The following is a 12,867-nucleotide window of genomic DNA, read 5'->3' as shown; positions in this document are numbered from 1 at the left end:
GGTAACAATGTTACAGTTCAAACAGACAAGCTGTTTTCCGAAAATAAATTATGTTTTACACACATTTGCACATAAATATGTCTAGATTGTGTCAAATGTTTTTGTATTTGTAAACACATGAGTTAATACATATATATTGTTTGTTTTCCACTTCTCTTAAGAGTCTCTTCCAGTCTGTCGTATTCAGTCGACCATTACTGTAGCTAAGAATGCACACACGTGCAATTCAAATGTTGCCGCTTTCGAAGTATGATGTGGGTGCTCTATTTATAGTTATCAAGTTACTGTTGACTTCTGAGTCTTCTTGTTGTGCTTACTACTATGTAGGCTGGACTACATTGCATAATTCCTGCTTCAAATCCACTTGGCTATAACAAAATTTTCTCAGCAATCATTTTGTACTATCAGCTTGGACAGTCTCTGGCATCACTAAGATGTGTCAGCTGAATGACCCAGTGGTTAAACTATTGGACTGATGCTCAAAAGGTTGTGAGTTTGAGTCTAGCAAAAAGTGGTTTTAAAATTTTTAATTCTGTTGGAATTTACTTCTCCATCATTATAATGTAGGGAACAGTATGTCTATTTGTAATGGAATTAGCTGCATTATAATAAAGATAAATGACAAATAATTAGATTATTTGTCTGAATAAAATTCTCCACGATTCAAATTGTAATACAACGTCTCGTTGTATCCGCTCACAATTCCTATTGTAAGGAATTAGCTTTAATAAGGGAATTATGATTAATTCACTTATTGGAGTAATATTATTCTCATGGCTTATTGAAAATAATATCACACATATTTTAGGTATAGCTTTTAGGGCTGGATCTTTGAAGAAATCAAGTGATGAGATTATTTATCAAAATATACCACAGTCAAATGATCTTTGAATACAAACAAGACTTTATTGCTAATCTAAACATAACAACTAATCTAACACATACAAACATGAAGCAGGTTGGTGAGTAAAGTGACAGAATGTGAAAGAAATGATCAATACAGAGAAAATGAACTTTATGGAGTCAGTGCCTTAAGAACCATTTCTTTGAGTATAAATCAATTTGCAACTGGATTACCCAAAGTATTTAAATAATACACCAGTACTTTCAGCAAAAGTCTGGAGATGTACTTGCGTTTCGTTGCATTTCCTTGCGTTTCCTTGCGTTGCTTGGTTCTTGGGCTCTTTGTAAAAAGTTCTGGGGGTTCCGTCAATGTTTTGGACTCTGTTAAGTTCGTGGATAGTTGTTGTCTGTTGCGTCAATGGATGATGAGGCGGGGTCTCCTTCCGCAAGGAGGACTTGCAACTCCCATCACGTGTGTGAACCGTAGACCAGAGAGTGAGGGGCTTCCTCTGAGCTTTACTCCGAGCCTTCTTGGACTTCTACATGGTACAGAACTTGAGGGATGCCGGGGCAAGGCTGCAAGCCACAAGGGCAAGAGCATGGAGGATGCAGAGCTGTAGAGGAAGTGAAGAGTGAAGAAAAGAGCCAAAGAAGAGAGAAGACCAAAAAACTTCTTCCTTGGTACCAGAGCCTTGAGTGTAGACTGGCCGCACCCCAAAGAGGCTCTAAGACAATCAGAGGCTGCTTTTCAGAGGCACATGATCAAGAGTGTCCTCTCCTCAAGATAACTAATTTATGGCCTTTGTTCCAAGGTTTGTCAGTTTCCTGCTCAAAAACTGAACATTTTAATCATGAATTTCATAAGAAAACTATAACTGCAAATAACCCGAAAATATTTCACACCATCATTCTGGAATTTAAGAGACAATCAATTACATACCAAACACTTGTACATTCTTATTAAATAAAATGGTTTCTTCAGAAGCATGAAGTTTAATTTCTTCATTTTATTGGCCAGATGGGGTACATCTCGTTTAGCTGGGCCAGACAAGACTTTAGGGAGCCATTTTGTCAGCTCTTAGTTTTATGGCTCTAAGGAATTTCTGGTGCTCTAGGCCATCTTGGTGAAATTCTGTTATAATTCTTAATTTCCTTTTGTCTTCAGTCACTACATTTCTGTACTTCATGTTGTGCTTACAACAATGTAGTCTGTACTTCACTCCATAATTCCTGCTTCAATTCAAACTTCTTAAGGCCAATTCACACTACCCCAACAAATGCCAATGAATGCCAGTAAACACATTTATTGGGTTCTGTTGGGTCAGTGTGATCACCCTGTTAGTGTTCGTTTGGCATCTGTTTTCACCGATTCAACTTATCCAACCAGTGTTTGTCGGGTCTTGAAATGTTTGAGCAATCTGGTATGGTTTTCCAACAAACTCCAACAAACTCTGACATAATCTGACTTTATGACAATGAGGTAAGCGTCCCTGTCATCTCACAGAAAATGAATGCGCAGCCACACCTGCATTGATAGGGAGTCAATCACGATTAATCAAATTTTTGTAGCAAACTTGTTAAAACATTCCGTTACTTTCTAAAGAAAACAAAATAATATGTTAGTATTGAGTTCAGCAGATTGAGTGGATGAAACGTGTGAGGAAACATGTACAAATAAGCATGACATGGACAGAGATTAATTTGTGCTGAAGTGCTCTTTTCACTCGCATGAGAGATCCTTTATTTCTCAAACAGTGTCAAATCACACAGAAATTGCAAACAATAAACTAAATGCAGATAAGCAATATTAACTTATATCTGCAATAATATAAAATATTAACTTTCCCCACATTATATTATGGCCTGGGTAGCTCAGCGAGTAAAGACGCTGACTACCACCCCTGGAGTCACAAGTTTGAATCTAGGGTATGCTGTGTTACTCCAGCCAGGTCTCCTAAGCAACCAAATTGGCCTGGTTGCTAGGGAGGGTAGAGTCACATAGGGTAACCTCCTCGTGGTTGCTATAATGTGTAGTTCTTGCTCTTGGTGGGGTGTGTGGTGAATTGTGCATGGATGCCGCAGAGAATAGCGTGAAGCCTCTACACGCACTACATCTCCATGGTAACATGCTCAACTAGCCACATGATAAGGTGTGTGGATTGACGGTCCCAGATGCGGAGGCAACTGAGATTTGTCCTCCACCACCCAGAATGAGGCGAGTCACTACGCCACCACAAGGACTTAGAGCACATTGGGAATTGGGCATTACAAATTGGGGAGAAAATAAAATAAAAAAATAAAAAACTTTCCCCACATTTTGTGGACAAACCTCATATGTAATTATTATTTTTTGCTGCTGGATTGCTGTCCTCCAACAGAACTCTCAGAATGAATAAGTTCCCAGAAAACACTAAATGTTTTCAAAACATAGTTGTGTTTAATAGGCTATAGCCAAATGTCTCTATATACTAAACATGTTTAATTAATCGCACCTAATATTTCTATATTAAATCGCACATGTTTGGCTTCATTCACAACCTCTTCTTTGTCAGTCATATAACGAATAACGACATGCAAAGACAAAAATTTGTCTGTGTTTTTTGGATCAGTGTGAACACAACACTTATGTTTCTCAACATTCTAAATATAACAGTCAACTTTAGAATGTTGGAAGTGTTGGTGTCTGTTGGCATTTGTTGGGACAGTGTGAACTGGCCTCATGAGAGGGGTTCATGAAAAGTGCCCGTAGTAAATTCGGGACCTCTAGGACAAACTCCATAGCACCACTTCCAGTTCAAAAATTAACTTTTCTTTTGTGTGTATCTTTTAAACCATTTGTTCTAGAGACACCATTCTTTTTTGTCTGATTACTCTCCTCTTGTCATGAAATATTCTCCAGACCAAGCTGCACAGAAATGATAATACAGAGTTTGGATTTTTGCCTATTTTAATAAATTACGGTATCATAAATTTAACAAGGTCAATGTGAAAATGGATTTGAGGCTGTATCTCAGCAATGCTTTGTCCTATCGAAACAAATAAATCAGGACCATGATCTGAGGGTACATGCAAAGTTTGGAGATTGCGCCACCTATGGATCAAAAGATGTGTAAAAACGGCTATTTTTGCCCTTAACTTTTGAACTGTATGTCCTAATCATGAGGTTGTGTCTTTGGACTCCTTTGGTCATGATTTCAACTATAACAATTTTTCCCATATCAGCAATACTGTCTCTCTGCCATATTTAAAAGTGATATATCTTTTAAAAGCATTGTCAGATTTAAAAGAAAATTAGAAAGCACCATCTACATCATGTCCTGAGGATACCTGAGCAGTTTTGAGACAGCGCCACCTAGTTCAAAAGATAATCGACACTTGTGTGCTGGCTCTAACCTTGAAATGTCTCTTTGCCATCAGTTTGACATGTCAACTGAGTGGTACTGTGTAAGAATGTCTGGTCAAAGTTCTGAGGTTATGGGTTCAAATCCCCACCTCAACAAAACATGCAATTAAAATTTCTGTCATTACCGAGATCTTTGTATGATGCTTACTAAATGGTTGCTGGGCTTTTCTCCAATCAAATTTTTATTTTCATTTTGTTGTAAAGTTACATTAATACGAAGTTGATATGGTGACTTCAATGATTGGTTGTGATGCATAGAACCATACATAGGAAAATGATAAAATTTGGCACACTGATAGGGGTAGTCATGAAAAGTTCCTATACCAAATTTTGGATCTTTAGGACATACTGTATAGCACCACCACTAGTTAAAAAATGCACTTTTCTTTTGCATGTATCTTTTGAACCCTTTGTCCTAGAGACAGAATTCTGAAGTCTGATTACTCTCCTCCTGATGATTCACACGGACTCCTTTAATTAAATCTCCGCCCATTACAGTGGCCGCTATCTTGGATTATGTCATTCAATGTTTTTTCACTACTGCTCCTTCAAACTTTGCCTGATTTGCACAAATATTTTTTCAAAATAATCTCCACACTGAACCGCATAGAATAAAAAAATACTGAATTTGTATTTTTTACTTTGTTGAAAAGTTACATTAACACAAAGTTATCGAGGTCAACGTAAAACTGGATGCAAGGCTGTATCTCAGCAATGCTGTGGCCTACCGAAACGAAACTTGGTATGCTTCATCAGGACCATGGTTTGAGGCTACTTGCAAAGTTTGGAGAGTGCGCCACCTATGGGTCAAAAGATGTGAAAATTGATATTTATGCCTGTAACTTTTGAACTGTATGTCCTAAAATCATGAGGTTGGTGTATATGGATTCTATGGCAGCCCATAGAACCGTACATAGGAAAATGATTCAATTTGTCATACTGATAGGGGTGGGTGTTGGTTGATTCTGTGGGTCATGAGGATTTCAACCATACCAATTTTTCCCATATTGGCCATACTGTCTCTCCTCCATATTTAATTTTATTAAAAAGTTATATATCTTTTAAAAGCATTGTCAGATTTAAAAGAAAATTGGAATGCATCATCTAAATCATGTCCTGAGGATACCTGAACAGTTTTGAGACAGCGCCACCTATAGTTCAAAAGATAATGCACACTAGTGTACTAACTCTAACCTTGTGATGTCTCTTTGGTATCAGTCAGACATATCAACTGAGTGGCACTGTGTGAGAACTTCTGGTCAAAGTTCTGAAGTTGTGAGTTTGTGTCCCCACCTTGACAAATGCAGTTAAAATTTAATTTTTTACAGAGATATTTGAATTGTGCTTTCTGAAGTGTTGCTGGGCTCTTCCCCAATCACATTTTGATTTTCCTCTTTGTTGAAAAGTTACATGAAGACAAAGTTGATTATGCTTGGCTGTGATTCCTCTAAGCTTGGTATGTCCCTTTGTTGAATGGACACCATCCTATGGTGTTTTGAATAATCATGAGGAGAGTATATATATCTTTTGAATGCATTGTCCGATTGAAAAGAAAACTGGTATGCATCTTATGACCTGATATGTCCTGAGGATACCCGAGCAGTTTGGAGACAGTGCCACCTAAATTTAAAAAGATAACCCATACTTGTTTACCGACTTCAAACCTAAAAGCTTGTCTCTAAAAAAATGTTTTGTTAAAAATGTATTTATATTATTTAATGCATTGTTGAATTTAAAATAAAATTGTTATGCATCATCAACAAGTCCTCAGGATACCTGAACTGTTTGGAGACAGTGCCACCTAAATTTAAATAGTTAAATTGTGTACTGACTTTAAAATCTGCATTTCTCTTTGTCAGTGGCACAGTGTGTAAGGTTCTTGGGTTTGGCTTGGGTTGTGGGTTTAATCCCCACTTCAGCAAGTCATGCATTTAAAACTTCTGTAGTGCTGGAGATTTTTGTATTGTGCTCACTGAATAGTTGCAGGGCTTTTCCCCAAACAATTGTGATTATCATCTTTATTGAAACATTACATGAATACGAAGTTGATTTTAATGACTGCTACATTTGTCTGTGTTGCTCTAAGCTTGGTATGGCCCTTTGGTGACTGACAAAGTTGTGGCTCTGTGGTCCAGTGGTTTGTTCCAGTAGTTTGAATCTATCCTGGGGCAACTTGTCATGTGGTGTGTGTGCTTGCTTTGTATATCATATGTGTTCTTTGTGTTGTGCAGAGGTTGCCATATTTGTTTGACCCAGTAGTTGCTGCTGCTTTCTTATTGTTCTTCTTCTTTCTCCTCCCTAATGGGAGTTAAAGGCAGAACTATGAAGCACACATAGGAAAATTATAATGTTTGGCACGCTGATAGGGGTTGTTATGAATAGCCCCCAGAACAGGTTTGGGGTCTCTAGGCCAAACTCTGTAGCAACACAACCAGAACAAAACAAATAACTTTCCTTTTGCTTCTAACATTTGAGCTGTTTGGTCTAGAAGCAAAATTATAACTTCTGATTACTGTCCTCATGGTGATTTTAATGCACCACTTACATTACAACTCCACATATTACAGTGGCCACCATGTTGTATTGCAGCGTTTATATTTTTTTTCACTTCTCCTCCTATAAAAAATGTCTCTGATGATCTTCGGTCCAAGCCGCAGAAAAATTACTGAACAGATTATTAATTTTTATCTTTGTTGAAAAGTTAAGCCAATAAGAAGTTGATTGGAGTGAACGCTGTTATTTGCTGTGCTGACTCTCAGCTTAGTATGTCCCTTTGGTGGTGGTCCTGTAGCAGTGTGGTGCAGTTGAAAGTGCGCAGAAATGTGAAGTGGCACGGAACAGGTTCGGTCCTGCCCTGGGGAAATTTACGAAATGGTGTTGGTTTGCTTTGCATGTCTTTTTTGGTCAGTATGTTCTTTGTGTCCTGCTTAGTGTGGTGCAATGCCTGCCATTTCGGTGTTTGGCCCCGTAGTTGCTGCTTGCAGCTATCGTTATCTTTATATTTATCATTGTTATTATTATTATTATTATTATTTTATTATATTGCAGTATACAATAGAAATACTGTATGCAATACTAATATTTTTCCATATGTAGCATTGCAATACAGTCTCAAGCCTTTATTTTGTCAGAAAACCTAAGGAAGACTGTGTGTTTGTAGTTGAGTTGACAACAGATTTGTGCTCCTCCCTCCAAAATGCTCTCATCTCCAAAACCACAGTGAATTGGGGTTACTTTAGATTTGTTAGAAACTTGTAATGGCCAAACTTATTTGGAATTATGAAAATGTGCATTTGAAGTAAATCTGGAGAGCTTTAAGGTCAGAACACATTAGCAAACCACACTAACCGAACCACACTTAAAACACATCTGTTCTGTCAGTAACACATAATCAGAGCATGAGATGACATTTGTGTGCATCGAGCACAGAACCGCTCTGAGACTGCTGAAATACTGTACAATGAGCCTCATTCGTGTTCCGAGTATGTGTAAAAACTACAGAATACACTAAAGATCAGAGCGGCGCATGTATTAGACATATAGTGCTTCTTATTTCTAAAATTGTGCATCCTTGTTTCCTTTCTTTGCAGCCTAGCTCCTCCCTTGTAGGATGCCAGGAAAGGATGCCAGAAAAGGAAACGAGGAGGAATCGAAGCAAGAATTTGTCAAATGGAATGTCCTTGCTCACTCAAGCTTTACTTCAGAGCGCCGTCTTTGTGCATTTCCTCGGATCGCTTGCCATTATGTTGTTAAAACTTGATTAATTAATATATTCATAATAAATCCTAATAATTCAAAATGTACTGTTGAAGTATGTGAGAGTAATGTTTTATTTAAACCACAAATGTGAAACATGAATTAAAACTGTTGTGCCAGATGTGAAGGGGGAGGATAAATTATGTGTGTGCCGGGTGTTTCAACAAAAAAGTCTAAACAAGATCCACATGTTTATCCTCGCTCAAGCTTCCTCAACATGTTTCCTCTTTTCTTGTTCTCTGAACATTTAGGGAATTGATACATCCATCATAATGGCGGACACTGATCAGCTTCTGGGTCATGAGCTTGAGGACGGAGGTGTGAGGAAACAAGGAATCATCAATTAGGGTATTGAGAAGCACCCATAAACTTCTGCGACTACATATTTTAGAGCATGCTCGAAAGTGAACAGTGATTGGTCAGTGGTGAACTTCTGAAGAGAATGTGATGGCTCGGTCTAGGTGAAAATGGACTTCGAAAGAGCTTGTGATCATCCGTAGACACAGCCTATAATGAAAACGAACAACAATTTGAATATTTACCTGGCTTATAATTTCTGCTTGCTAGCTCACTAATTGCAGACGGTTATGCTTTAATAACCGCGAGAGGCAGAAACTGTGATCGTGATTAAAATACTATTAATTGTGTGACCTTACTGGCTGGTCAGTGTATGCTTGTTACACAACTATAAATAAAGTAAAAAGGTCGCTCAGTCATTTTTTGCTTATGTTACGCTGGCGGATGGTAGTCGACTTGGACACAGTAGTAACGTGGATGCTGCATCATGCAAAAACAATACTTTTTGGTTACTGATGCCAGTAACCAAAAACTGTAGACATGCATTATTTGCAGTGAGCTAGTGCAGAGCAAAAAATAATAACTCCTAAACCGTCCTAAAACAGTATTTTTACTTTTGATACTTAAGCATAATTAAAAGTAAGTACTTTTGTATGTTTACTCAAGCAAAAATTAAAAAACACTACTTACACTTTTACGGGAGTAATATTTCATCAGGGTATCTCCTAAATCCTGAAGAATTTCAGTCTGGATTTAGGTCCTATCATAGTGCACAGACTGCACATCAGAGTTACAAATGACTTGCTCTTATCATCTGATCGTGGCTGCATTTCTCTTCTAGTGCTTTTATATCTTAGTGCTGCATTCGACACCATAGATCATGACATTCTCTTGGATAGGCTTGAGAATTATGTTGGCATTTGTGGACAGGCATTAGCATGGCTTAGGTCCTATTTATCTGACCGCTGCTTCTTTGTCTGTGTAAATGAGGAATTGTCAGATCAGTTTTAGGGCCTCTGCTTTTCTCTTTATATATGCTAAACCTGGGAGACATTATCAGGAACCGTGGAATTAGTTTTTACTGTTATGCCAACAATACACAACTTTATATTTCTTTGAAACCCAACGAAATTTCACAATTCTCCAAGTTAGCCAGAGTGTATCAATGATATCAAAGATTGGATGGCTAAAAATTTCATTCTACTCAATTCCGACAAAACAGAGGTACTAATTATAAAACCAAAAACCTCTAAAAATAATCTGCTAAAATATAATTTGATTCTCGATGGATGCACTTTTTTGTCGTTTTCTACAGTAAAAAACTTGGGTGTTATATTTAAAGGCAATCTGTCCTTTGAAAATCACATTTCCAATGTTTGTAGAACAGCATTTTTCCACCTATTGCTAAATTACGACAAATGCTTTCTGTTTCTAATGCCAAAACACTAATTAGTGCGTTCATGACCTCAAGACTAGATTATTGCAATGCATTACTGGGAGGATGTCCTGCAGGTTTAATAAATAAACTTCAATTGGTTCAAAATTCAGCAGCTAAAGTGCTGACTAGAATAAAAAAAAATATGACCATATCAGCCCAATTTTATCATCACTATATTGGCTACCTGTTAAATTTCATATTCATTAAATTCTGTTAATACTTACAAAGCTTTAAATGGTCTAGCTCCACAGTACTTAAGTGACCTTCTATCACGCATCATGTTCACTACAATCACAAAATTCTAGCCTGCTAATATTACCTAGACAATCAAAATTCACAAAAGGAGGTAGATCCTTTTCTTATTTGGCTCCTAAACTATGGAATAGTCTTCCTAGCATTGTTCAGGACTCAGACACACTCTCTCAGTTTAAGTCTAGACTAAAGACTCATCTATTCAGCCAGACATACACCAAATTTATCCATCAACTCATAGTTATGCTGCATTTGTCAGGTTTACCAGAACCGCAAACACTTCTCATATTCTATAATTCTGCTTTAAAGTGAATGGCATCTATGCTAATATTATAACATTTTTTCCCTGTCTCAAACTTGGGATACATATGCTGAGATTACCAGAGCCTGCCAGATCCAGCTCTGATCCTGCCTGAAGTTCGACTCCCACTGATATGTGTTGCTGAGTGATGATGACTAACGGCAGCCCATGCCAGCCAGATATCACTTCAGTCTACTACGATAGACTTCACAGAGGATGAACTGATGATAACTCCAACCTTAAGACATGGGATACTTCTCTGGCCACTGCCTGAACTGTGGACTTAGGATGGACTGCACCGAAATGAACTGCCACAAGCTGCCAGTCAAACTGCGAAGCACCTCACTGACCTCTGTCTGCATCACCTTGGTTAAAAGATGGACTACACTCTTAAAATGGAATACATAGACCATAATTTAATTGCCAACTAAAGCCTTCATCAACCAAATAACAAAGGACAATGCATTCTGTGTACACTTACGCAGTGAATTCAGGATGGGCTTCAAAGACTTTAGTCATTAATCTTAAACCATGACTTGCACTACACATAAATAACTAATATTGGCATTTTAGTCATGCTGTTTAGCCAGAGAGGAACTGGCCCCCCACAGTGAGCCTGGTTTCCTCCCAGGTTATTTTTCTCCATTAACCAACATCTTATGGAGTTTTGTGTTCCTTGCCACAGTCACCTTTAGCTTGCTCACTGGGGGTCTAAATACAAATATTATTTATTTATTTATTTATTTTAAGGCACAATTTTCAATTACATTTTTATCAAACCACACAATGATGACTCTAAGACATTACAGATATTAGAGCTTCGTTTTCTGTTAAAACATAATTTCTGTAAAGCTGCTTTAAAAAGTGCTATACAAATAAATAAAAATCACAAATAAAAATGATGAAATTAAATGTATCTGTACTTTTACTCAAGTACTTCGTCCACCACTGCCCCGCAGTGAGTCTATATGTAACACTATGTTCTCAGACAGAGAGGAAATGAGGAAATGCTTAACTGTGTGAGAGAGATGTGGTTTACAGAGAGGGCTGACAGAGCCTGTTCGTTTCCTGTATAAACTTCCTCTTTATCTTCAAAATTCAGACAGAACATACTTTCTTCTTAAAAATGTGACAAAATTCAGAAAAAAATAATAAAAAGTACATAAATAAAAAGAATAAATAAAAATACTTCAAATCCTCTTTATAACCATAAATAAACACAGACCTAAAGCTGATCAATATATACATTTAAAAAATGCAGCATGAAATTTGTGCATTTTTTTATTCTACTTTACATAGAATGTTACAAAAAAAGCAAAGAAACTAATTCGGCTTCAATCGATTGAAAATGAATTACATATTGATTGCATTTTAAAAAAGAAAACATTTTAGCCTTCCCTACATTACACTTTTTCACCAGTTTGTGAATATTTCAACAACATTTTCTTCTTACCTTTTTAATATGGTTCATTCTGACTAGCACTCCTTGACCCCTGTCATTGAGTATAACTAGTTTCTCAGCCAGTTTTAATTGGTAAGCCATGACTCCTGTCCAAATGATCTGATCCACAATGAAACGTTTCAACAGTGTGGTCTTTAGACATCAAGCAGAAATGAAATCAACACTGACACAATTTTGTAGAGAGGGTGGGGCCTCACCATTTCCGCTCTTTATACTTATGACATGCATCTTAATGACTTAGCATGCCATTATTAAGTTTTGGCACAAATCAGTCCTTCAGGTATACTTTATTTTATTTTATTTTATTTTTCTGCATTCACTCAAGGGATAAATAGACTAATGCTTATCAAGCAAAGACAGACCATAAAGAAACCTCAAGTGTGCCATTCATCCTAGTTAAGTCAGTAACAAATAATAATAGTTAGGAAAAGTATTATAAAGTGAAAACACTATGATAATATGGTTTGAGGAAATAAAAATATACACATACACACACTGAACACTTTATTAGGATTTATTAGGAACACAATGGTCCTAATAAAGAGCTTGATGTGGTCTTCTGCTGTTGTAGCCCACCCACCTCAAAGTTTGACTTGCAATACAATTGTACAGAGTGGTTATCTGAGTTACCATAGCCTTTTTTGCTCAAACCAGTCTGGCCATTCTCCGTTGACCTCACTCATCAACAAGACATTTCCGTCCGCAGAACTGCTGCTCACTGGATGTTTTTTTGGTACAATTCTGAGTAAACTCTAGAGACTGTTGTGCATGAAAATCCCAGGAAATCAGCAGTTACAGAAATACTCAAACCAATAGCCATGCCACGGTCAAAATCACTGAGATCATGTTTTTTCCTCATTCTGCTGGTTGATGTGAATATTAACTGAAGCTCCTGATTTTATTCATTGCACTGCTGCCACACGATTGGCTGATTAGATAATAACATGAATAAGTAGGTGTACAGGTGTTCCTAATAAAGTGCTCAGTGAGTGTGTACTGTATATTGTGTATATATACAGTATATTGGCCTACATCATTTGCAACTCTTTATGCAATTAGTAGCATAGCCTAAAATTAATTCTCACTTTAAAGAATCTAAGTAGACAGTTTTTTAG

The 12,867-nt window shown here is 37.2% G+C and overlaps 1 protein-coding gene across 2 annotated transcripts in view; it reads right to left on the bottom strand.

The window, feature by feature from the left end:
- nckap1l (NCK associated protein 1 like) overlaps nt 1–11,908 on the bottom strand; it is a 165,353-nt gene extending 153,445 nt beyond the window's left edge. The window contains exons 1-2 of one of the 2 annotated variants that reach the window (XM_051672271.1): nt 11,744–11,892; nt 1,135–1,457 (exon numbers count right to left, since the gene is read on the bottom strand). In XM_051672271.1, coding sequence (XP_051528231.1) covers nt 1,135–1,146 — 12 coding nt within the window. In that variant the 5' untranslated portion in view covers nt 1,147–1,457; nt 11,744–11,892. Of the gene's footprint in view, nt 1–1,134; nt 1,458–11,743 lie in introns of both variants that reach the window. The other variant, XM_051672270.1, reaches the window with a different exon arrangement.
- Nucleotides 11,909–12,867: the final 959 nt, after the last annotated feature.

Source organism: Myxocyprinus asiaticus, chromosome 35 (assembly GCF_019703515.2).
Source record: "Myxocyprinus asiaticus isolate MX2 ecotype Aquarium Trade chromosome 35, UBuf_Myxa_2, whole genome shotgun sequence".
In the NCBI taxonomy this organism is placed as follows: domain Eukaryota; kingdom Metazoa; phylum Chordata; class Actinopteri; order Cypriniformes; family Catostomidae; genus Myxocyprinus; species Myxocyprinus asiaticus.
The sequence above is the reverse complement of the archived record's forward strand: the minus strand, read 5'-3'. Positions and strand labels throughout refer to the sequence as shown.